Source organism: Chelonoidis abingdonii, chromosome 4 (genome assembly GCF_003597395.2).
Source record: "Chelonoidis abingdonii isolate Lonesome George chromosome 4, CheloAbing_2.0, whole genome shotgun sequence".
In the NCBI taxonomy this organism is placed as follows: Eukaryota; Metazoa; Chordata; order Testudines; family Testudinidae; genus Chelonoidis; species Chelonoidis abingdonii.
Window position 1 is genome coordinate 50188094 of NC_133772.1, and position 27357 is coordinate 50215450.

The 27357-nt window shown below is 41.4% G+C and overlaps 1 protein-coding gene across 3 annotated transcripts in view; it reads right to left on the minus strand.

The window, feature by feature from the left end:
* RIC3 (RIC3 acetylcholine receptor chaperone) overlaps positions 1–26439 on the minus strand; it is a 30285-nt gene extending 3846 nt beyond the window's left edge. Inside the window, exons 1-4 of one of the 3 annotated variants that reach the window (XM_032785306.2) lie at positions 26145–26439; positions 12001–12215; positions 10844–10919; positions 7666–7759 (exon numbers count right to left, since the gene is read on the minus strand). In XM_032785306.2, the coding sequence (XP_032641197.1) occupies positions 7666–7759; positions 10844–10919; positions 12001–12215; positions 26145–26280 (521 nt within the window). In that variant the 5' untranslated portion in view covers positions 26281–26439. The remainder of the gene's footprint in view (positions 1–7665; positions 7760–10843; positions 10920–12000; positions 12216–26144) is intronic. The other 2 variants (XM_032785305.2, XM_032785308.2) reach the window with 2 other exon arrangements.
* Between the last annotated feature and the right edge of the window lie 918 nt (positions 26440–27357).

Sequence of the window (27357 nt, forward strand, 5' to 3'; positions counted from 1 at the left end):
ATACGTAAACTAGAGTTATGAAGGTGCTTGGTTAGTGGAGAATGCAGCATGGTAATTCTATAGGCTCTTTTTAAACGGATAAATGAGACTTGGCAGATCCTTGGTTGAGAAACGACAGGGAAATGCATATCCTGTCATGCTGCTTCATTCAGGATCTACACTAAATCTCAAATGACATATGACACAGTGTGTGTAGCACCCCACCAAGACTCCTCATTGACAGCGTGGGCAGCTGCTCAAGAAGCTCCTTAATTGTTGCTTTGTCAATACTGGATTCTCATTGGCAAGTTAAAGTATTTTATTTGCAGCCTGGCAGCCGTCATTAAGTCAGTTGGCCATCAACATAATGTCATCATCAAACAGCAAAGGCAGGATAGCTCTATGGGGCAGGAGGGAGAGAGGAAAAATTAGGGTGTTTTTGAGTTTAACCTTAACGGGGGCATCTGGATTTGAATAGGGGTGAGAGAAATGAGGTTATTTTAGGATTAAGTCAAAAGTATAGTCTCTACAGGCATATCATTTCACAGCATTTATTGATATATTTTATTATCCAGTGAATACGAGCTCTTTGCTATAACTACTCATTGTACAGTAATCTCAGTCTGGTCAGGCAAAAAATAAATATTCAGGCAGCAGGCTGTTCATATTTCCACCCATTGGCTGAAACCAAGTGATTCATTGTTTCGGTCGTCAGTTTCTCCCATGCTGATTAAATGCCATAAACAGAGAAACACTTGGTCTGAGCAAACTATTTTTGTTACTGTCTTTCTAAAAACAGATAAACATACAACACAGCTGTGATTTTAAAATGATTGGCTTGCTTCTGATATAATTTACGCTGGTGTAAATCAGGAATCACTCCACTGTAGTCAATGGAGTTATGCTAGCACAAAAGCAGTGTGAAATTAGAATTGTGCCTCTGGTAAAACTGTCAGAGTGGTTAGGGATCAGGGGCAGATGCTGTTCTCAGTTACACAAGTGTAAATCCAGAGTAAGCCCACTGATTTCATTTGAGGTACTCTGAATTTAAACTGTATGACCGTAACGCAGGAACCTCTTTGTCCCAGCTAGGGTGCATAAGGGTACAGAGATCCCCTGGGTCTAGGATCTACATTCTAGTTCGCCAAAGATATGTTATCTAGGGCTGAGAGTTAAGGAAAGTCACCCAAAGGTGAGCCTCACCCTCCTGTTAGGCAGTGAGGAAAGATGCTTATGCAAATTGAGTACTGTATGGTTCACAATGGAGGCTCATTTACAGTCTGAGCAAAATATTAATAGATTTGTGGGGAAAAAAACAGGGTTTATCCTGTGTCGGAGCAAAGACAATGAACTTTTGGACGTCCATCTGAGGTGCAAATGAACACCTACTTATCCTTCATCAAGGTGAAACAAGTTGCCACAGGACTTGGCTTCATGAAAGAAGGTGCTCAGCTATCCTGGCTGAAAAATGCTGTGAGAGCGAGTACGGGGGGGGAAGGAGGGGGAAGCAGTACCTTATTCGCTAAGAGGGCATTGTGTGAGTTGAGTTTAGGCTGTAGAATATGTGCTATGATTTTATTTGCTATGCAGTAGAACCACAGTTACAAACACCAGAGTTATAAACCACACACCTCATTTGGAACCAGGAGTACACAATTAGGCAGCAGCAGAGACACTCCCAAAAAAAACCCAAACAAAACAAAACAAAACAAAACAAAACCAAATACAGGACAGTGATGTGTTAAATGTCAGCTACTAAATATAAAGGGAAAGTTTAAAAAAGATTTGACATGGTAAGCAAACTGTTTCTGTACTTGTTTCATTTAAATTAAAATGGTTAAAAGCAACCTTTTCCTTCTGCATAGTAGAGTTTCAAAGCTGCATTAAGTCAATGTTTAGTAGTAAACTTATGAAAGAACAACCACAGGGTTTTGTTCAGAGTTTCAAACATTTCATGGCATGCATCTGACGAAGTGGGTATTACTCATGAAAGCTTATGCTCCAATACATCTGTTAGTCTATAAGGTACCACAGGACTCTTTGTCGCTCTTTACAGATCCAGACTAACACGGCTACCCCTGTGATAATAAACGTTTCAGAGATATGAACAACCTCCATTCCTGAGGTGCTCATAACTCTGAGGTTCTACTGCATAACCCTTCCCTCCAGTATTTCTATTTGCTATCATATGACCCTCTATTCTTTGTTAAATAAACTTACATTTGCTTTTTCAATAAACAAATTGAAATGCTGTGCATTAAGCTGTGGAGTACTGTTCCTCTGGGAGTGTCCAGTGGAACAGGAGCTGGCCACTGCAGCAGGATGCTGGACTCAGGGCTTGGCGTATGCACATGCTATATGCTCGCCTGCATACGGGACAGCAAGCCTGCATGGGTTGAGAGGGGAGTGCTTGTGTTGCCTGTGACTGGGAGAGTAGGGAGTTGACCCCTAGCAGGCGTAGACAGGGATCCCTCTCACTATGGGGGCAGATGGTAGCAAGGTGCCACACAACCGTGGGTACCGCTGGGTAGCATCACAGTGACTGAGATCAAAATTTGGCCCTGTGAGTAACAAAAGATCTTATTTTTAAGTGTTCCTGTAAGAGGAATATCAAACCTAACAGGGTGCCGCTCCTGAAACAGCACACAATTGGAGATGCAGGGCTCTCTCTGCAGCTTCCTTCCTCTGCACACAACTTCCACTCTGGTATATCTGCTCTGGGAAAGATAAGAGCTGCAACCATCAATTGAGAGCTTCCAAATATGGGCCAAATGGATGCTTGAGAACAGGCTATATTTTTTCTTCACTGTCCCCCACCTCGGGTACACACTCTTACTGGCAGAAGACACCTGTACGTCACTCAAATTCCTACTACAGTTGAAATTCTCCACAAAGTCTGACACTAGAAAACAGGTTGTTTACAGAGCTGATGGATTTCATGATCTTGCTACTTTCTCATTTTTACTTGGATTTTAGCAATGGAACTGGAACGTTATTAGCTCCAATTATATTAACCAACAATAGGCAGTTCCGCCAGATAGTAGGGAACTTCCAAAGGGCAAGTCTTTATGGACTTGGCAAGCCTTGTTTGATAAAATTATACCATCATGCTATAAATCAGATAGGGCCAAACTCCACCTCTGGGTTCCACTGAACTCTGATGGCAGAATTCGCTCCATAAAATTGGTCTGGTTCTAAGATCAGAAGTGATAAATATCTGAAGTGTGCAGTTGTGGAATTTGAAGACATGTATTTGAGATGAATGTTATGTATCATACTATATGAAATGGGTTTTGTCAGTTGTCTACCCTGGGCTATGGATGAAATAGAACTGCCAGCACAATCCCCCTTTTCCAGAGACAAAAAATATGTAAACTGAAGAAACAGCACCTTGAGACAGCCGCCAGGCACTGAGAGCCTACGTGAATCTGAGGCAGGGCCTTAGCACAAGGGAAAGTCTAGTAAGAGGTGTTCAGCACTCTATACTACTTGTATTTGAAACTCCTGAGTAAGGTTCTACAGTGTGGCTTTAAATGTCTTGCTCAGACTGTGAAATTCATCATGATGCAGAGGGGCAGCACAAGTCCTTATGCACTATTTACATCTCACCACAGCCCTCAAACTAGGACTGAAATGAAACTTAAATGTTGCATAAGCTACGTGATGGTCTTCTGCACAGGAAGACTTTCACATAGGAGACACTGAATGCCTCGGCACTGTGGAAGAGGAGGCGACAGACTGTTTGCCCTGGCAGAAATGATCGTTTCAGAGAGCGGCAGGTGTTTGTTCTTGCTGCGCATGCTTGTAGCTCCAAAAGATCTATTACAATGTATCATGTCAATGAAGCACATACTGCATTGGGGAATCCCAGAACGCTCATTGGCAGGTACAGCAATGTTTTTACATACTTACACTGAACTCATAACAGTTCCTAAGGAGCTATCATGATTGCTATGAAAATCTGTGCTCTAACCTGGGGTCTCATACACTTCAATATGGAGCTCCTGGCCTTCATCCTTTCAAAATAGCACCATTAAAACACAGCTATAGACAGAAGAGAGATTGTAAAAATGGCTCCTTGGAGTTCTATATTTATTCCCTCTCAATTTCCACTGCACATTTGTTCAGTTTGTGGTAAATAGATGGTTTTTCTAATTGCCAGCTCTGTTAATGTGACTTTTTGTACCTTACAATGAAGTTGGTCATCTCTACCTCCTACTTAATCATCAGAAATAAAGATTTTTGCGGCTGAACATTAGCTGACAATTTCATTGATGCACAAGCCAGAATAAAATCCACCTCTTTAGTTGCATTGACTCTGCACTGTTGAAGAGAAAATTAGATGTTTGAAAGCTGGGTTCTGAAATGAGAACCCAAATGTAATGTTAGGGAAACTCAAGCCATCACTTAGCACAGAGGTAGGCAAAACGAGCTGATTTTCAGTGGCACTCACACTGCCCAGGTCCTGGCCACCGGTCCGGGGGGCTCTGCATTTTAATTTAATTTTAAATTAAGTTTCTTAAACATTTTAAAAATTTTATTTACTTTACATACAACAATAGTTTAGTTACATATTATAGAAGGAGATCTTCTAAAAATGTTAAAATGTATTACTGGCATGCAAAACCTTAAATTAGAGTGAATAAATGAAGACTTGGCATACCACTTCTGAAAGGTTGCTGACCCCTGACTTAGCATGTGTGTATCAAATAAATATTTGGGCATCTTGTGGCTCCACTCAGGTGGGTCCTTAGCTGTTAGAGTCAGACATTCAGGTCTGAAAAGTGAGCCCACTGGAGCAGATATGCTGAATGACAAGATACCATTTTTTACATTCTCTTTGCTAACTATAATTAAACAAAAGAAACAAAACTATAAGACTAAAGCAAATTTAAATGGCAAAGCTATGTTAAATGAAAATACAGCTTCACTATGAAAAGTAACTAGCAAATGCAGTTTCTTATCCTGCATAGCTGCTCCCTGTGTCAGTCAGACCTGTTTACTTCAGAGCAAAAAGGAAGATTTTACTTTTTGCTATACTCATTCCTGCACAGCCATGCTGCTTTAGGAAAGACAGATGGATTCTTTGCTGGTTTGTGCATCAGAATATTTAACTACGTTCCAATTGTAGGGCCAGCAGTTCAATGTATGCAGATTTTCCCAGCTACACTTGTACAATCCCACTGAAACCAATAGGTTTGGGACTATAACATGAGGCCAATGAGGTTGCACAGGGGCAGCATTTGACCTATAGAACCTTTCCTACTGGTAATGATGCAGTAGCCTGAAAGACCCTAGCTTGACCTTCAGATCCCAGGCTGAGTTTGTCGGATGAGCACTTAGAAAAATTTTTAATTGTAACCTAAGCAAATTTGATATGAAAATCACTTTTCAGAGTTAAACTGCACTTTAAGTTCTTGCACAATATACTGCATGTGCTGCTAAACCTCTTGGTAAGGCACAACAGGGTAAGTTAATGAGTGTTTTAAACTGTCCTTTCTGAGAACTAAAGCTAGATTCAAGGATACTTGTGAAGTATTATTTTGTGGATTAACATATGCTGGTCATTTTGATACCAAACAACATCTCTTGAGTAGAAACTCTATGAATAAAACATCTCAAAAAGAAATTTAGCAAAAAAATTTTAAGATATACTGTACATTGAAGATATACTGTACATTGAACAGAATATGGCATATGGTTTAAATATTTGTGGGAATGCATATGGAAAGATTTTGCACATATTGCAACCATGTCCCCATATTAAAACATTCTAGTAAGAGCCTGGAAGAACATCAGATAACAGCCCTACACACCCAGAAATCTTTGTTTTCCATCATCAGCATCTCAAAGGTCTGACCAATCTAGATGAGTAGATTCCACAAGGAGATTTTGCAGTGGCCAGGAGGTCTATGCTAGGAAATTGAAACCAGCACATAAGCTAAATGTTAAGAAACTCCCGATCCTAACCGGATGCTATAATAAATAATGACAGCATGTCTGAATTCACAAACCGGGAAAGGATTACATTTGTTCAAGACAGAAGACTGAGAATTTTGAGATTGTTTCAAAGCTTTATGATTCATGAAGCTCTTAATCAGATGTGTCTATCTACAGGTATATATTATGTAACTAATGTCATCTGTTTCTTGGTTTAGACATTGTTCTATTGCCATGTACTTGTGCTTCTTCCTTCCCAGATCTCTTTACTTCCCTCTGTTAATATGTATAAAAAAATCCTTACTCCCTTAAGTCTTCGGTTTCTGTGAGTGAACAATCCCCGTACAGCCTGCACTGTCCATGATTTACTTTAATCTTTACCTTATTTTTCTGATCCTAGTTCTATTGTCCATTATTTTGTTCTTAGTAAATGGTTTGCTGGGTGTTCCCCCTTGTCTTAGCTAGCTCAAACATTCTGTCTTCTAGTTTACTGACCCAGTCACTTATCTTAGCACAAACCTTCCATTTTCAGCCTGCTGACCTAGTTACCTCCCAAATCCTGTCTTCCAAGAAATCAGGCCTCTCTCATGTTTAATTATTCACATCAAGCCAGATCTGCCAGAAGCATTGCACTTTACTGATCAACCCAGAGATTTGTGCAGATGGGACCTAGGGGACATCAATATTTGAATCCAGAAACAAATTTTACAAAATCAACCCTATTTTTACAAAGGCCAAAACAAAACTTCCAGTTTCAAACTCCAGTTTAGGAGGTTTTCAAAATTTCAATCTGGTCTCCCATTAACTTCACCAGACACTGGATCAAGCCCTTAAAAATAACATATAAACAATTAGAAACAAAATTAGAAAAGGGTTAAGATTTTTCATTCTGGATGTAAAGAGTATACATTTCAAATCAAAAGGAAATGGGAGCAGATTAAAAATGGCCCATACCATTTATTTGTAATTTTGTAAAATTTGTAACAAAATCTCGCTGTATTCAACTTTCACATTACAGCCAAATACAAATCATATTTCTTGGAGTGTCTTAAAATAATTCAGCTTTTTAAGGAATATGGAATCATTAGTTCAAAATAATTTTAAACAGGGTATATGTTAATAAGTTTTACACCAAATATTAGTGAGCAAATTATCAAAGAAAAAAACAAATTTAAAAATATGAATTAAGCAAAGTTCCTTTTTTCATATTTGCTAACCAAGTGGGTTTGCAAGTTAAAGTGGTGGAAATTGCTTACTGGAGCAGATTAATATGCAGCCTTGCCTCTAAGGAAACATTTTACAGAGATTCATAAAGGCATCTATATAAAGTATAACCGCATTAGTGTTTTATAAAAAGATCCAGAACACTAGAAGCTAACAGAAAATGAAGTAGTCATCTTGGGTAAACTCACTGGCTTTTTTTGCTTTGGGGCCTAAGACAATTTTTATGTTTAGACATGTCTGTCTTTATCTTCCAAATTACATAGTACGTACAATGGGGCACGGGTGTCCCCCTTAAGGAAACGGACATTGCAAAAAATAATTGAATATAGAACTTGAAAAGAAAAATGTGAAAAAAATAGAGCAAAATATTGTGTCAACATTATGAAGTAGAAACATAATTACTATTTTAACATATACAAGAGATTTACATTTTGATAAAAAGATTCTTCCAAGAGAAAGTTTAATTTATTTACCCTAAACAGAAAGGAGTTCTTCTTTAAATTCCTGTAATATAAAACATACCTGTCACAATGAGGTCCTACTCTATTGATTAATTTTTCCATAGCCTCCTCAGTCTCTCTCAGCTTTTCTTGTAGTTGCGTGAGCTCATAATCAGCTGAAAAACACACAATCATTAGCAGTTCTGAAAACGTATTCCTCTAGTAGTATTACAGACTGGTTGTCTCAGCAAACACAGTATTAAGCCAAAACTGGTTCTGAAGGATCTAAGCAGAGCAGATGAAAGCTCAGCCTCCATAGAATTATTGGAAATATTCGCTTTCATTTCTCCAGGCGTAACAAAAGGAGTGCAGAGATGTTCCCAAAGGCACAGAGATGCACAGAAAGCACTTCTCAGAATGGCTAACAAGCAACCACTTGATATGCAGATTGAAGAGATCTGACAGAAAAAAGCCACCTAATCTGATGCTCTAAAAGAAATTTAGTGATATGCTGCTCTATTGTAAAAAATCAACAGTTCTCATGGAATGTACCTCTTAAATGCCTTTGAATAAAGATTCAAAGCCACTCAAGTTAATATATTTTCTGCTGTCAGATGATGTCTGGCTCTTCTTGGTGTGCAAGGATATGGGGAGACAGCTCAAGGAACTTGCACCTAAGGCAGCCACAATCTGGGTGAGGGGTATAGCCATGGCTCTAACCTCCTGGCTAGCATTACTAACCCATCAAAGGTGTAGGCTGGACCCCTTCTAAGGATGGTGGAGCTGCTAGTGCAGCATACACTTCCCTAGTGCCCATAAGAGAATGGAGTGATGGAGGGGAGGAAACATTCAGATGCCAAATACAGAAACTAATCGTGCCTGTACAGTACAGCCCTGCCTGGGAAGCACTTGCTGTCTCTGAACTTCTTCGTTCCCCCCACAACCCCAGTGCACTAGCCAACTAGCTCTGTTAATTGGCATGTGTGCAAGAGGAAGATAAGTGCACCACATGCTCTCAGGCAGCAAGAAGGAAGCAGTCTATCCATTTATTATATGTATTAGTGTAACACCTAGAGGGCCCAATGAAGATTGGGTCCCCTGCACTATATACAGCACAAAAGTGCAATGAGGAACTGTCCCTAGTTCAAAACGTTTACAGTCAGGGTCGAAATTCTGCAAAGACCCTGATTCCACAAAACATCTGCTGAATTTTATGCACTGTGAGTTTTCAAGCTTTTGCATGATTGAGGCCTAAACAGACAAGTAGACACAGGGTGGGAAGGTGAACAAAGGCAGAGACAGGTAAAGTGAGATCCCAGGGTCACAGAGCAGGTTAATGGTAGAGCAAGGATTCAGGTCTCTTGAATCCCAGTCCAATGATCTATCCACTGTGCTGCCTCCCCTCTGACTAGCAATAGATTCTGTAATAGAGTGGCCAGGTGCCTGGTTTTCAACCAAAGGGGACCTGACAGTGTCCATCCAGTACTACTGACTGGACAACTAAAGTCCTGTTATTGAGGGTGGGGGAGGTGCCAGGTCATCATCTGCGCCAGCCCCTACTCAGATGGGGTCACCTCCTACCTGTGTTGGGTGGCTGCAGCTCCCAGCCCCGGCTCCGCAGGTGAGTCCCTCCCAACCCAGTGGGGGTGGGGGGGATGGAAGAGGAGCAAAGGGGGGAGGCGGGCCTCAGGGAAAGAGGTGAGACCAGAAAACAGATGGTAGAAAACAGAGTCAACCAATATTATTTATCACTAATTTCTGTGATTCTATAAGACATGATGTACATTTATGTCATGATTATCACAACAATATTACCTGAACCCTGTCTTTTTAATACCCTATCAAGTATTTGTGTTTTCTGTGAGAATCTAGTCAACTAAATAAAATACATTTAGATGTTATTACAGACAACTGCTCACCTGAGCTTTAAAGCTAATATATTAAATTAGCCAATAAATGTGTATATTTAGAAATAGGCAGATTTGTTATTTCATTGGTATTGTGACCATCCAACTTGTGGGAAAAGAAACAGTAACAGCTGAGTGGAGGGGAAGCTGGCTGCTTCCTTTACCTACATATCAAATGTTTCAGCAATTTAAACACTATGACAATGGGAAGAGAATGTAACAGACAGCTTGGTAACTGCCCAGAACATACACATCAAGAGAAGGCATTTAAGCTGTGAGAACTTTGCTTCTCAGCTTTTAGAATTATCCTAGATTGAAAGCTCTTCTTGGAGCTCGGTCCATCATCATTATTATTATTAATATTTGGCCTTTTAGGACTTCGGTCTGATCTAAAACTCAACGAAGTCAGCAAAAACTCTCATTGCTTTGGATCAGGCCCATACTCAGTAGTCAATGTTTGTTCAGTGCTTTTAAGATATAAAGTGCTAGCATATACCAGCGCTGACTATTATTATTACTAAACAGGCAAGGTGGAAAAACATTTACTAGAACTCTAAATCATGAAGCTTATTTCTTTATATGTTTGATTGGCAGGTTTCATAAGTGATCATTTTAGGGGCTTGGCAAATTCATTCCACGCTTAAGGGGAGACAAACTCCCCTTTCCACTGCTGGCCCTCACAATCACGCAATTTGCTGAGTCTGGAGGGCACCATTGACTTTACTTTGCCCACATACAATGACTTGCAGGATTAGGGCATTATATTGCATAGTGCCACTTCAGAGCCAGGTGGACTGAGGATTTTGTACTTTCCAGTGTATATTGCACTTTTTCCCCCTTGTAGGTGAAGTGTCTTTTATACTACTAATGAGCACTGGTAAAAAAAAACATTCTTTAAAGCACCATGACATTAAGCTAAAACCCTCACTAACTTGTTTATTCAAGCAGAACAAAGAAAAGAGAACAGACACTTCTTGTACTATGTTGTGTTGCTCCCACTCTTTGCACATTTCATCTTTATTGTAAACAAGTCAATCCTTTAAACGTTTTGATTTTAAACATTCACTTAGAAAGCGACGGAGCAGTAATTTGCTTTACATCATTTCCTCTATCCCACTGCAACATAGAAGATAATGCTTGCTGCTGTGTTTTCTTATTTGGCATTGAAGGTTCCAGAGGTCCCTTCCAACCCTAATAATCTATGATTCTAACAAATTCAGAGAAACAACTTGTTAAGAACTATTATCTCACTTCAACTTTACATGGATTTACAATGTATCCAGAATACAAAAGACACTGTCCAACTGTATGGTTACATGAGTAACTTCTAATCTCCTGGGAAATAATACTTACTGATTTTCCTATTCATGTTTCCAGGTATAGGAGAAGATTTCCTCTCCACTGTAGTGGTTTTTCCCTTGGAAGAGAGCTGTAAGTGGAAAAAAATTACTATTGTAGAAATTTACAGCAACAGCAGTACAAAAGCCCCACAGGCATCACACCAAGAAAAGAAAAGAAAGCTAAAATTATGCTAGAAACTAAACACAGAAAATACCACCAGAGGAAAAAACAGACAGCAATCATAAAGAAACTATGGAAACCTAGTGTGACAAAGTTCCTCCTTTACCTTGGTGGGTCCTGCACTTATTGGCAGATTTGCTCACCTCAGTGATCTTCCCCTCTGGTGAAATCCACATTCTGGGTCATCTCCTCCTGTGTCTGATCATGAGTTGTTAGGTTTGGGGGTAACCCAGGCCCACCCTCTACTCTGTGTTCCAGCCCAGGGCCCTGTGGATTGCAGCTGTCTATAGTGCCTCCTGTAACAGCTGCATGACAGCTACAACTCCCTGGGTTACTTCCCCATGGCCTCCTCCCAACACCTTCTTTATCCTCACCATAGGACCTTCCTCCTGCTGTCTAGTAATTCCTCAATCCTCCAGCAGCTCACTTTCACTCTCACGCTCAGCTCCTTGTACCTCTTGCTCCCAGCTCCTCACACACTTCCTGTCCTCTGGCTCCTCCAATGATTTACACCAGCTAATGATGTTTTCCTTAAATAGTTAAAATAGAGTTAACTCTATCTCTGAGACTTTGTGGAGAAAGAAGAATTGTAATCAATCCAGAAAACAGTGGGCCCTCATATAGAAGACCTTTGCTGCAACCTCAGCGTACATCTACACTGCAGCAGTAAGGGCCGCACTGTCGCATCCCCACTGCTACATGTAGCAAGCTAGTATAGGTACATATGCACAAGCTGGATGCTACCCCCACTGCTGTAATGTAGGTACATCCTTAATTACCCATGTTTGCTATTGTGAAAGCTATTATATGAAATACGCCCATCTGTCACTGTCCCATAAATTGCTGGCTCACTAATTTGTATCCTCTTCTGAGCTGGGTTGAACTAAAAATATTCTGTCTAAATGATTTTTTAAAACAAGTACAAAGTTAGACTTTTTAGGAGATTTCACAGATGCATCAGTATTTTAAAAAGAAGTGTTGGTTCTTACCTTATACAGAATGTACAGTATGTATAAAAGGATTCCAAATCCATAAATGGGTATGATCTGCCCCATGAGACCTCTCCCACTGCCACTTCCTCCTCCACCACCCTTGGCTTTTGCAACTGCCTCTGCCAGGTGAGACCTTGGAAAATGAGCACCAGAAGACCTGCCATCGGGGGCCATCTGGTGATGCATCATTGGTGGAAAACGACTTGTCTTCCCTGAAAAACAAGTTGAAAATTTTCTTCCATTACTTTTTTATTTTTCTGTGCAGACGTGAAATAGTAGTTTGCAGAGTTTGCTTCATTTCTGTGTTCTTGTTTTAAAGCACCACATTTGCATTGATGAAAGTGTAGTGTGCTGAGGATAAAATTGTGGATTATCATTCACAATGTGCAATAGTGTCAAATACGTAATCACAATGTCTGTCCTCATGTTACAGATGGGGAAAATAGAGATGTGGCTAAGGACTGAGATAAACAGATAACTTGCCCAAACCATAGAGCAAGAGAAGGATTAGAACTCAGAAACTCTTACTCCTGGTTCTGGGTGCTATAGGTCGCTAAATATACATCTCTTTCCTGGACAGGCCTAATTCTGTTAGCACAGATACAGTGCCCATGTACGCCAAGGAACTCTGCAGGAATCCATGCTAGCAGAGCTTGTTGCAGGATTGTGATGTTATTTGGCACAGTAAACTGTACTGGATTCTTTACAGCTCATGTATTTATGGTCTTAGTTTAATTACTAATTTTTAATTCAAGAAAGGGGCTGGTTGCTCACAGTATTTACTTACAAAATATTAATGGAGGGATTGATAGATACAAAAAGCAGAGGAAGTATTTTTGCAGGAGTGGGAAATGGAATAAATTAAAATTGGCACTGAATTAAGCGGTACTTACCCCCAGCATCCCACGGGCCACAAACCCCCTGGGGCCCTGAGTCTAGGTTATGCATTACAGTGAGTAGAAAGATTGTTTTAGAGGAAGTTATAGAAATTATGTTTTAAAACTAAATAAGGCCTTATTTTAAAAGTTGCTGACTAAGTGGCTGCTTTTCTTTTCCTTAAAGCGAGCTGGGGGTGTGCATATCACTAACTAAAAATTTCTCAATCTAATGCAGCTCTAACAGCGCTTTCAGAGTTACTATAGTCTATTTTACTGAATTATCAAAAGTGTACCTTGTAAGACATAATATCTTATTTCCAAGAGTCTTTTATATACAGTAGGAATGTCTTGTAACAACAGGTTGCTATGCAAACAATTACCATGTCATACACAAAGCACCATCACTTCAGGTGGGGAGTAAGCAGCAGGAGCAGAAAAACTCTTAGGAAACAGCTCTCATAGTCACTAAAATGCCCTTTATAAAGGCGATCAATTGCAGGGTGGAGGCAGAGGTGAAAGTAAGCTGGTACGGAGGACTGGTAAGAAGAGGAGACTGACTGAGGGAGGGAGAGAGAAGCCTGCTCCCTACATAAGAATAGTTTAAACTCAGCTGTTCCCTGATGGTTCAGCCCCCAGGGCTAGGTTTCTGGCATCCTTGTTAATTTCACTCACAGTGGCTGAGGGAAGGGGGTCAAAGGGAGGGTGTGTTTGACCATGGCAGGGGCAGTCCTTTTCTGCCCCCGGGATGAGGGGATCTCTCCAATACTAATATACACAATAAATACAAGCATTTGGCTGCACAGCTTAAATCCAGAGCTAATAAAAGCAGGTGGAAGGGGAAAACTCACTGTCACATTGGTTTCTCGGCTCCTCCCTCCCCTTCCTCCAGCCAGGCTGCAGACAAGGCTCTGCATTCCTCCCACCCACACCCCCAGCGGGGATTCTCCTCTAGGCTCTAGCTTGCAGTAGGGACACTGGCTGAGATGCCTGCTACTGCTGCCTGCAAAAGAACAGTTTAAACTCAGCTGTTCCCTGTGCAGTTCAGTGCCCAGAGTTAGGAGCTGTTTCTGGCATCCTTGTTAATTTCACTCCCAGTTGTTGTTGGGTGTGTGTGTATGACCATGGCAGGGGCAGTTCTTTTCTGCCCCCAGGATGAGGGGATCTCCTAAACACAATCAAAATCAGGAACCATTTCCAAGTTCAAATCTATCCCATTCCCTCCCCAGCAGAGGATCATGCTTGTGATGTCCAAACTGCTTGCAGATCCTCTTTGAAATGTTACTGTTTAAAAAAAAACAACACAAAAAACATGGAGAACATGGGGGAAAGATGTGTCATGATGATTAGGGTTTATTTTGGGCAAAGCAATTTTGCTGAAGCAACTAAAGATTTTTAGGGAAAGCAAATAGCCCCCATAGACAAAACCACAAAGGGTTTGGAGGGGAAAACTGAATATTCAGGAAAATTATTGTGCCTCCTTTGAAAGAAATAGTAGTTTTCATTCCAATCCACCCGCTTTATATATTGATTTAAACACCTGAAATGTCCTTAGGACATCTGGTGCAATCTCAGAGCTCTTCGTTTTGTCCTGCCTGCAGAGTGCAGAGGCTGAACTTGACAAAACTTTCTCTAAATATCTTGTATATTTCATGAAGGCTATTCCAGTTGTCCTTCATTCACCCCTGACTTCCCCTCCCCCTTGCCCCTCCCCGACTGGCTGGCTGTGGTTTTTGCCTTGGTTACTTACTCCTTGGCAGACCCAACCCAGTGGCACCAGCAGTATGCCATGCTGGACCGCATCGACTTTCACGGCAGGGATTGAAAGGGCCCAGAGCCCTTTCAATCCCGGCCGCGGCTCTGGCGGCTGGGCTGCGGCAAGGATTTAAAGGGCTCAAAGCTCCCCGCGGCTGTGAGCAGCCCAGAGCCCTTTGAATCCCGGCCACGGCTGTGGCGGCTGGGCTGGGGCCCTTTCAATCCCCGCCGTGGAAGTCGATGTGGTCCAGCACGGCATACTGGTTCTTGCCAGTACGCCGTACCGGACCAGACCGGCTTACTTTCACTTCTGACTGTATGTATGTATATGTGTATGAACGTGTCACAGACAACGCAGCTGCAGCCGGCCACCAACCAGCAGTGACCCCAGCAACCGACCCCTGTGGACTGCTGCTTGCAGAGAGCCAGCAGGTGCCACTGGGCTGGGTCTGCCAAGGAGTAAGTAACCAAGGCAAAAACCACAGCCAGCCAGCCGGGGAGGGAGCTGGGGGGAGGGGCGAGGGTGAGGGGAAGTCGGGGTGAATGAAGGACAACTGGAATAGCTTTCATGAAATATTCAAGATATTTAGAGAAAGTTTTGTCAATTTCAGCCTCTGCACTCTGCAGGCAGGACAAAACGAAGAGATCTTAGATTGCTTCAGGCTTCCCTTAGCGGCAGGAGCTCTGGGCCCTTTAAATCCCTGCCCCAGCCCTGCAAAGCTTGGGGTTCCCCCTGGTGGCCAGAGCCCTGGGCCCTTTAATTTGCCCCTGGGCCCCGAGGGGGGGCTGCCAGCCACCTCTGCAGCTGGGAGGCCCTGGTTGATTTAAAGGCTCTGGGTCTCCCAGCCACAGCTAGTTCACCAGGGCCTTTAAATCTTGAGAGGCCCCGCCTCTTCCAGATGAGGCCACGCCCCCTAGGACTCCAGAAGTAGTGGTAAGTCTTGTAAATTACTTTCTCCCTGGTGAAGGCGACAGAAATATGTGACAGACAGAACTGTTTTAAATTGATGATTTTTCTACATCTTCCATGAAGCATCAACCACCCTTTAAAAACTTAAATTTACATAAAGAAATAAACAGAGCTAAAGAGACACGGTCAACTTGAAATCTAGTCATTTACAGAGTTGAAGTAGCTTCTGATATTACGCTTGCCCCTGAGTTTCATTGACAATTTTTGTAATTTGGCACTATTTTCTTAGTTTTTTTAAAAAAACACTTCCCCATCCTTTTCCCTTACTTTGTGAGGACAACACCCCCCCCCCCCCCACACACACACACGCAGAGACAAACAACAGAGGAAATTGACTACACAGGAGAAAGTGAAATGATGGAGTTCAAAGTGCTGTCAAATCCACAGTCAATAAAGGGAAACAGACAGATTTTTTTTTTCTGCTTCCAATCTCTTTCAGCTCTAGCAAACTTTGGTGCCAATAGTAGGTAAAAAAGTAATGAAAAGTAGTTTTAAAAAGCAATTTTCACAAATATGTAATATAAAACATTATTTCATATTTGATATTAGTTGCTCATAAAAGACTATGTTTCCCTATTAAGCCCGAGGTGGCAGGACAAAGAGAAAAATACAAACACATAAGTATGTTATGTAGCTGCTCATCTCAATGAGAAAAAAACTTTGAAAAATATCTTTTTTAAAAAAATTAAATTTGCCTAAAGCCAATATTTCAGCCCAATGCCACTTGAAACAGTTCCCTAAAAACCAGCTGATTGTGAAAATTACAACAACCCCTCATAAACAGATGCTAGTATCAGTTTTCAGTCATGTGGGTATGTCATGTGAAGTTAGTTAATGCTTGTAAATGATATCCGGTTGACATCCCTAGAAAATGAAATCCTCTAGCCACAGTGTATTCCATAATGCTTGATGGGAATATGACAACTGGAGTATGTTTTAAGTTACATAGAACATGTAGCATAGCTCTGTAAAGGTTGTGGTCTACTGAATCTATTCATCCTATTTGTACACCTGTATCATTTTTGTTCTTGAAGTTATGAATATTGGCTGTATGCTTCCTTGATTTCTAAGTAAGCTTTGTAAGGCATTTGGTCAGTTTCTTTAGAAAGGAATTTGCAAACTTAAGTGCCCAATCAAGAAGCACTTCAAGAACAATGGATCTTGGAATGCTCCAATTCACATAAGCAGTCTACTTGAGGACATTCAAGGAAGCATGTGAACCATGGCTGTTACCTGTAGTTCTGAGTCATGCATGGACATGTGACTTGCCCATGTGACGCCAAAACACTATCTTAGAGCTAGACTTTGCATAGGAGTGAGAAGGGGGTCGCCATCCACAAGAGAAAGTCTATTTAAACCCCTAGGAGACCCCTCCATGTTGTCTTCAGCTGGCTAAAGAAAGACCCTCTCCACACCCAATGATACCTGAAAGGAACTGGAACAAAGGACAGTAACTACAGGAGGTGTGAGTGATTGCTGGACCCAGACTAGAAGGAGACTAGTCTGTAAAAGGAAGCTTGCTTACTGGGTGAGATTTTTATTTGTATTCAGTTTCTTAGATATAGACTTGCGTGTTGTATTTTATTTTACTTGGTAATTCACTTTGTTCTGTTACTACTTGGACCCACTTAAATCCTACTTTCTGCATTTAATAAAACCAGTCTTTACTTATTAATTAGCCCAGAGTATGTATTCATAGAATCATAGATTATTAGGGTTGGAAGGGACCTCAGGAGGTCATCTAGTCCAACCCCCTGCTCAAAGCAGAACTAATCCCCAACAAAAATCCTCAAATGGCTCCCTCAAGGATCAAACTCACAACTCTAGATTTAGGGGGGGGTGGGGGGCAATGCTCAAACCACTGAGCTATCCCTCTCTCTAGCAGCATTATAGAGGGCGAACAATTTATGATTTTACCCTGTATAACCTTTATACAGGGTAAAACAGATTTGAGGTTTGGACCCTACTGTAATTCAGACCCTGGGGCTATGTTGGATAGGCGTGTCTGGCTCAGCAAGACAGGGTGCTGGGGTCCCGAAATGGCAGGGAAAGCAGGGGTAGTAGTAGTCTTGGCACATCAGTCTGGCAGTTCCCGAGGGGGTTTCTGTGATCCAACCCGTCACACACACAACAGCTACAACTTATGCGCTTCCAGCATGAGCTTCCTCACCCAGCTCGGCCATTGGATGTAGCTCAGTTTCCATACTCATTCACTCCTTGACCTCTCTGTGGAGGCTATCAACAAGATTACTAATTGATACCATTGTACTGGGGTTTATGATATGGACAGTCATCCAGAGACAACTGGACTGAGACCACCAGATTTCACAGAGGCTGCTGAGCATCCATCAGACAGTAAAATTTAAATTCACTATTGTCCTGGGCTGGATGCAAATTGACGTTTGGTGAAGGGTTCCAGATTTCATTACCTGCAATGGGTCGTTCTGGTTACACTAGTCACATCTTACTGTTCACTCATTACATGTTACTTGAATTTCTCCAACTTCCTTTACGCCACCCAAGAGGGTGAATGTTTATTATTATTATTTGCATTCCCCCAACAGCGTGCTAGGTGATTTACGAAAAAAATAACGTACAAAAGATTGCTGCCTTGAGAGCTTGCAAATCCAAAGAGATGGAGTATGAATGACAGGGCGGTGAAGATGAATATAAAGCAGGTCTGTAGATCAATAAGCATACATCTTTTTAGTGCCACAACTTTGTCTGGATTTATTTTTATCTTCTTTTACTCTCTCAATACTACATATTATTTTGTATACTTTGTCAGGTCTCCTTTCTAAATTATCATCTCAATCTTTTCAAGCTCTCTTCAGATGGAAGTTCTTTACAACTCTAATATTTTTCATTGTCTGTCTTTGAAACTCCACTCCCCCCCCCCCCAACACACACTATTTTTGCAACACCTGTTCTGAGAGAGGTGACCATAATGAACCCAACAGCCTGTGTAATGGTGTATCACTAGTTTATCTAATAGTATTATAACATTGTCAGTATTTCCCATGCTATTTCTTATGCATGGCAGCATTGTTTTCTACACCATGGCTATACACTAGCAGGGCTTTTTATGAGCCATCCACATCGATACCCTCTTCCCTGAGTGGTTACACTTAGTTTAGAACCCAGCACTACGTAGGAGTAGTGAGGTCCTCTGGGCCAACCAAGTTCAGAAATGATGCACTAAGTGGTGTTAGTGTAACACCTGGACAGACTCCCTTACATTCACTAGATGTACTTCCACCTCTTGTGTGCTAAGAGTCAGTATCCCCACATCACCATGTGGTGGGATTAAATCCTCTGCTCCAAAAGGTTCATATCTTTCCAGATTAGCACCCAGCAAGGAGGATACCAGAATAGCCCTTGATAGCTAGTCTTAGTGTGCAGGTACCAGGCAATAAAGGACTTCTGCCCTCCAGGACCAAAACATTCTTAGAATAGTGTGACGTTACATTCCATATTTTTTATAGAAATATGCTTATGATATGGATATGGTATAACAGACATATTTTATGCAGCATGGGACTTGTAAGGTATAATTGGAAAGGTTATAATTTACTGAATGTGATTATCCAATTTATAGGCATGCATCATTTCTGTATCTAAAGTTAGGAATATGGACTATGTAACAATTACAACTGTGTGTGTATTTGGGAGACACTCACTAAACAATAGGCCATCAGCCTTGATTGGCCATTAGGAAGAAACAATAAGACTTTGAAGATACTAATCTCTCTCCTTCCTGAGAGGCATCCTGGGACATAGCTGTGACATACTAAGTCAGGTGGTCCTATCAACTGATACTAAACACCGTCTTGGACATCTAGTGATTTTCTATTAAAAGGAAGGGGAGGTCAAGACTGGGAAACAAAAGATTCCCACCTTATGTAAATCTTATTTAAGGCTGGGTAGTAAGGCAAACAGGACTCTTCTCCATTGGCTTCCTGCCCAAGAAGAAAGACTGCTGGAAGTACTTGAAGAGACAAAGGAGTTGAGTGGCGGGAAAGGCAAGGGCTGTTAAGAGAAATAACTGGAACTCTAAGCTACAGAAACTCTGCAGCTTGCCTAAAACCACATTTAAGGTGAGAAATTACTTCTTGAAACCAATCTCTTTAAGATCTTAAGCTTAGTGTGTGTGTTTTGTTTTATTGGCTTAGTAATCTGCTTTGTTCTGTTTGCTATCCCTTATCATCACTTAAAATCTGCCTTTTATTGTTAATAAACTTGTTTTGTTTAGTATTAAACACCGTTTGTGCAATTTCTAACTGGGGGCAAGAAGTTGGGCATATCTTCCTCCACATTGAGGGAGGGGGCAAATTTATGAGCTTACACTGTATAGATTTCTGTACAGCACAAGACAATATTATTTTGGGTGTACTTTCCAGAGGGGAGCTGTACTTGAGTTCTAGGCAATTTCCTAGCTGAGTCTTCTCAGAGAGCTGTTTGCAGACTCTGTGTGATTCTGCAGCTGGTGCATTTCTTCCTGTGTGGGTGTGTCTGCACTGCCAGATGCCAGAGAGCCTAATTCAGCAAAACAGGGAGAGGGAGCCCAAGCTAGTGGAACAGGCAGGCTCAGTGAAATCCCAGTGCATCAGGTGGCATCCCAGAAGGGGAGGGAGGTCGCATCCCAGAAAGGGGGTGGGGGGTCACATCCCATCACAAATAGTCTATTACAATTTTTTTTAAACCAGAAGTTATTAAACTGTCTTCCTTCTCTTTCAACTTGAGCTAAATGAATAGTCTGCCTCAGTAAGATGATGTGACACCATCCTCTTCCCTCCTGCCCCTAACCAAAATACAAATCCTGAGAGCCCAGATCCACATTCCTGTTCTGTCCCCTTTGCTACCTGAGTAACACTGCAGGATCTAGTCCCCAATACTGGTAGTAAGTACTGCTTCTATAGGTCCCTTTAACGCTTTGAGAAGGGGAAAGTACTCTCTCATGGTAGGCTTTATGCAACTTTTTCTAAAGCTTAAAAATATCATGCCATGGCCCTTTAAAATGGTCTTCTAACTCATTCCTGACTAAGACTGTTACTCTCCTGCAGAGATAATACCAGGTATGGAAGCCTCACATACCACTCCTTGAAAGTCTTTGCAATTTAGTTACCCTAAATCAGAACTTCAGTTACATAATCATAAATACATCACATCACCTTTCATACTAGCTAAAATTAGATAGTAAGGGCAAGCTCCCATTAACCCTGTTAACTTTAGTGGGGCTCCAGATTCAAATAAAAGAGGTAGTATCAAACAGACATTGGCACTGTATTCCTGTGTGTTAAGAGGTTGAGTTTTCGCTAGAGTGTAAGTGAAATCCTATTTAGAAATTCGACAGCATGTCATAATCACAGCGTTTATTCATCCTAAAACTGACGAAAGGAAGTTTTAAACAATCTACTCTAATTTAAATGTGATTAAGGAAAAGGATACAATAATCCACTTCAAACTCCAAGTGATAACATTCAGAGCACAGTAACAGCTACTTCTGTAAGGATATTGCATGTGGTACAGCTAGCGAGACTCTTTTATTGAGAGTTACTATACCCAGCTTGACTATTTATCAATATCTACACATTTTATTTCTCATTAAGATTAAACTGCTTAAATCATAAAACTGGATTCAAGGTGTAATACAGGATTCGTCTGTAGCTGGCTAGCTGCAAAATGCTGACTTTTGATATCAATGGGACACACAGGCAGTATATATAACCCACTGTCACATTAAATTTGTAATCCACCTATACAGACCTCTATAGTACTTATATGCTTCATTACTGTAGTATTTGAGTGCTCACAATCTTTAATTTATTTATCCTCAAACGCCTGTGAGGCAGGAAGGTACCGCAATATTATTCTCTTTTTACAAATCAGGAACTGAGGCACACAGAGGCTAAGTGACTTGCCTACAATGACACAGGAAGTCTGTGGCAGAGCACAGAAATGAACTCAGGCTAGCATCCTAACCACTCCACAAACTGTGAACAACCAAACAGCACCAGTTAGACACATGATGCAGCACCTGGGGTAAAAAGCCTAGGAGTCAGAAGACATAGGGTCTGGTCACAGCTCTGCCACTGGCTTACTGTGTGGCACTGGTCAGATCGCTTCGCATCTGTGTTTCAGTTTTCTAATATAAGCTTAGCCTACTTTTGTAAAGTGCTTTGAGTTCTAAGGATAGAAAGCATTATATAAGTGCTCGTTGTTAAGTGAGCCTAATATTAAAGTCCAAACAATTCCTTTTAAAAATAAATGAGATTTTTATGTTTAACTTTTAACTATTAACTTCTGAAATGTAAAATAAAAAAACCTCTTCTATATTAATCAAAATATAGAAGGTAAAGTTTGGGTTTTTTATATAACTTTCCAGCTATCTGAAAAGTAGCTTCATGATAAATGTCAAGTCCCATGCATAACACAGAAAATCTAGAACAAACATGAAGGAAGCACCTACTCCGTCAGACGTTCTGCCACTAAACTGCAAGAATAGCAGTGAGATACAAAAACATCCTTGACTTTAGAAATGCAAATACTAGTATCATGAGAAATCTACCTTCAAATTATACTTATGACTTCATAATTATGGGTTGCATCGGTACCATTTATTCTTTTCCTTTGAGCTTTTCATTATAGGGAGTAAGAGAACTGTTTTTCAGACAATAATTGAAATTAGGAATTTAAAAATAAAAATAAAAATAAAAACCAGATCACTCAGTACATCTCCCTCCCATTTCCTACAATATATTTTCTCATGTTTTCTCCAGTCCAGTTTTATATGTTATAAGCCAGAGTGCTTCTATCACTTGCTTCTGAGTGACCATTCTACAAGTTAATGCACCTCACTAATGCAGTTTTTCCTGATATTTAATCTAAATTTTTCCTCCAGCCACCAAATCATTTTTATTCCTTTTTTCTGAACTCTTGCTAGTTTGCCAATATCTTTCTACTGGGAATTGAATGCTTTATTCCAGGCACAGTCCAACCAAACAAAGATCATACATCTACCTATAGGAGGCCCAAACTATGTTAACCTTTTTCAAGCCACCTTACATTAGGAGCTTATGTTTAAATCACTGATCATTAACAGGCCTCTATTTTCTAGGTTTTCAATTCCCACTAGATCTGTGTTTTGGTTATTTTTCTTCACACGTGTTCGTTTACATTTTTCCCCAATATGACTTGTTTTATTTTCTTGACACACTTTGTCACTTGAGCTATTGCTAATTATTAAGGCAATGGTGAAGACAACTATATATGCTTTTGGTATGAGCAACTGGTGTAATGTCTCCTAAGAACGTACTAGACGCGGTATATATTTCTTCTTATATAAATCAGGCTTAGGACTGCTTTTTAGGGAAGGGTTCTTGCTGTGTTCTTAAAAGTTGAAAGTTGAAAAAACCCCACATTAAGCTGTTTTAGGAATACACATATTATGAAATGATGTTGCCAAATGACAATGCTCACATTTTATAAGATCAAACAAAAATTAAACACTGCAAGGAGCAAGGGAGCACGGGGAGAGAAGGTGTAAAGGACAAGATAGTTACCGTTAACAGAAAAGTTCTCACTATGTGGAACCTCCCTGACTGAAGGCAATTCAAATGCTAATTGTGTCAAGATCCAGCTGCTCAAAAGACTGATCTAAAGTAGAATCTGTTGTACGCTCAAAATACAGGTGAATGATTTTGAGTTTATTATTATTCAGAATTTTTAATACAGAATTGCAAATTAACTGCAAATTCATTGCTCAGGAATATTTTTTGCCACTCAGACGCAAAGTGTGTGTGTGTTTTTTTTAAATAACAGTGAATAAAAGGGACCAATGTTATAAAATACACAGGATGCACTGCTGAAGACTATATTTTAAAGTACTTTTTTTAAGTGTCAGTATACGCTTTATTCCTCTCCTCTATCCAATAACTTATTTCAAATGGTTAAAAATATTTGAAGATTGTACATAATGTAAACAGGCATTGCCAATTTAAGTAGATACAAGAGTTTTCCAAAATAAAGTTAAAGTAGCCTTTTGCATAATAGCATAGTAGACATTAAAGATATGTCACCCCTGCTCCTTAACTCCTACAGTAGTGTGTTTTACTGCTTTCTTAAATGAAAAAATACTTCCGAACACTGCTTTGCCGTTACAGTAGTTGACATACCCACTAAGTTATAGACTTGTATGATAAATCTCTTTTGGACAATGTCTGATTCTAACAAATAGCAGAAAACTTTAAGCATGCTTTATTCAGACTAGAGTTGAGGCATTTGCTTTAGGTTTAAAAATGACATCTGATTGAATTTATAGGGCATTTGAACAAATTGATATTGTACTTACTGTTTTAAGAGGACAACTAGTGACAAGAAAATGAATCACAGCTGTTTTATCAAGATTTACTTCGTTTTTTATGGAAAAATAAAGTTTAGTCTGTGTAACAACTGTAATGAAACCACTGCCATCAAATTGAAAAATGAACTATAAACTTAAACTGAAGTTGTACAGCTGACAGAGGTCACATCCTCAACAGAGTAAAGCATCTGTGGTCAGTCCTGGAGGCTGCTGAGCTCTGCCCCTGATCCACCAACACACGAACTCAAGCTTAACTTAAGCATGAGAGTGGCCCTACTGAAGTCAAGTGCTTAAGTGTTTTGATGGATTGGGGGCAGAGAGCTCAGCACCTTGCTATCTCAAGTCCTTAACGTGCTACCAAAAAAACTAATACTAGACATATAAATACATTCCTTCTGCCTTCCATGTTGAAAGTGAGATGACAAAACTACATACAAAAAAAGCTTGTAAATCTGTACTGAAGTCATTTGCAAATATGAACATTTGCAACAAGTTTGGATTTGTGTACCTTTACTATATAAGCACTGTGTTAGTCCTCTGGATGCAAAATGAGGTCTTCTAGCAAGTTTGCCTTTATAAGAACGTCTTTCAGTTGCTTACAAAGGTTATCCCAGGGAGAGTGGAGTTAGTAAGATTATTTAACTATATGATCCTATCGATGCCACAGAACTAGAAGAAAATGGAATTTATCAAAGGTGGTGTACAATGAAGTCACCTTATTAAATCTCCATTCCTGCAATTAGATCTGCTAGCATGGATCCCTGCCCCCTTGCAGAGCCCCACTGATGAAGATAGGACTGTGCACAAGCGGCCTCTCTAGTGGATTATGACTGCATAGTAAGGGGCAAAGAGGTGAATGTACCTCAATTAGCACAACATTAAAAAAATAATTTTACTGTACATAAATAATCCTATGTCATGTAAAATGTGTTAAGAAAACCTGATATATTGATAACAAAATCAAAAATAATATTGGAGTAGGAAACTAAACGATGTAGATGATTTAAATGAACTTTTATTTCATGACACTTCAAAAGCAAAATGTAAAACATAAGAAAATGTCTTTCAAATAAATGACAGAACATAATGAATAAAGGATACTGTAATTTGATCTCCCTTTACATAACTCATACAAAATTTACTACACACATTAAAAAATAAAACTCAAACGAAACTTGAGAGTTTTGATTAAAAGGTTTTTGTGAAAGAAGAAATGTAAATCATGTCAGAGATGGGAACACTGAGCTACTACTCCGCCTTTGAAATTCCACGGTATACAAAAGATCTCTGAAATGAGAACAAGAACAGGTGAGATGGAAAAACATTTGGGTGAATTACAGAATACTTTTCATTCCAGAAGCCACCAACGCATTTTATACAAGCATTGCACAAACACCACCATCAAAATGAAAGCTGTAATCTTGGGGGAGCAGAGCTGCAGCCAAACAGACGCTATACAATACTAGGGGGGAATTTTTGGCCAGGCAAACAAATTCTTACAAAACAGTTCAATGAAATCATCATTTCAACTTGCAAAGCTGCAGATCCCACAGTACTTTACACTCATAAGTGAGAAATGCAAAATATTAATATGGCTCTATGCCTATCTATAGCAGTATTTTAAATATGGTACCTAAACTTCTATTACTACCAGCTAAAGCAAAATGCTGGATGAGAATTTTGGAATTATAAACATCATCCACTGAAATGTACAAAATGCCTTGGGACCAGCTTTTTGCCATGTTTGTGCAGCACCTAGCACAACAGGGCCTTCGTCCAAGACTAGGGCTCCTAAGTGGTAGGTAACACAACTAATAAAATGCTGCCAATTGTGGCTGGGGCCGAGATCTGGCTAGTCCCAGTCTAAGTGGGTTTCCCTATGGTCAGACTCAAACAGGGGGGCTTCGTGCTGGGCTCAGACACAGCAAGCCGCAGACACCTGCTCCGTCCCCTCTGCACGCAGCGACCTAGAGCTAAAGCGGGCCGCCCACCCCTGCACCCAAGAGCGACACAGAGCGAGGGGCCCTCGGCGACGAAGGGGTGCGTAGCCCGGGGGGAGGGGGACCAGCCCAGGCGTGGGGGTAGCAGTTCAGCAGCCGAAGCCCCCGACAGGGATGTGATTGGCCGCCACGTCCCTGGGTGGGGGGTCGAAGGGCCAGGCCCCGGGGAGGCCTCTTACCCTCGGGCGGGGTAGGCGGCGCGCTGCCGGGCTCCTGCCTCCCGCCCCGGGACAGGAAGGTCCTAGGCAGGAGCAGGGAGACGCACAGCACCAGGCAGGAGACCATCGCCACCTTCCGGACGGCCGAATACGCCATGGCCGCCCCAACGGCCGCACGCGCCAGACACAGCCTGTCCTCCCCTCAACCGACCGGAAACTGCGGACCGCAACGGGAACCGGCAGCCGGCTCCTAGGGTAACATCCGGGCTGTGGTCCCGGACGTACTTCCGGCGCGTGCTGCCTGGGGAAGGTGCAAGCTCAGACTCCGCCTTCCTCGCACGTGGCTGATCGTCGAGCGGGTCCGAGCGGTGGGAGCATGCGCACTAGAGAGGGCTGGGCTGGTCCCGTCTGTTGTCTTGACTGGCTCGGGTCAGTCTCTGCTGCTTCCTGAGCCGGGCAGGGCCGGGCCGGGGGAGGGAGAAGTAGAGCCAGGCATAGCGGGCGCGCACCTGTACCGGCCGTGCGAACCGAGCCCGCCGAGGGGGCTCAGCTCGTCCCAGCCTGGGGAAGGGGGAGTTTCCAGTTTCTTCGGAAGGGTCTTCTCCCGTTAGCGAGAGTCCCTAGCCAGACAGCATCTTCCTAGAGACCAGGGCACCGTGTGCTCCCCGTCTGCCCACAGCCTCGCTGCCCATTAAAAACTGATCGGCTGGAGCCGTAGATAAGTGCCGGGGTGGCATCGCGTTTGGGTCACTCACTGGAGTAAAACTCATCACTTTGCTGCTAAATCCCCTTCTGGGGCAACAGCAAGGGGAACCTTGTGGTGTTTTCCTTATCCTACAGGCTTTACCCCAGGAATGAGTGATCCGGCTCATCCGTGTAACTGGCATGGAAGGTTAATGCATTATAGGCTAGTAAGCATCCTTATTATGCTGAATAGCCTATCTAGATATGTAAATGTTTTTCACTATACGCTTTTCCTCACTCCCACCCAGAGGTTTGGTTCTGCATCCTATGCTAAGAAAGGCAACAGGATGGTGTATGTGCAACACTAATGGAGTGCATACAGGTCTTAGCAACACGTTGAGAACAAAATGCAAAGGGGAAACAGTGCTTTTCAGCAACTAATAACTTAGCCTAACCTAAATTATTCTTTGTGAGGATAACAAAAGTTACCTCCCTGACCCTAGTACTGTCCCTCTACTAAATTTCAAAGAGCTGCTGCAGACACTGGAAG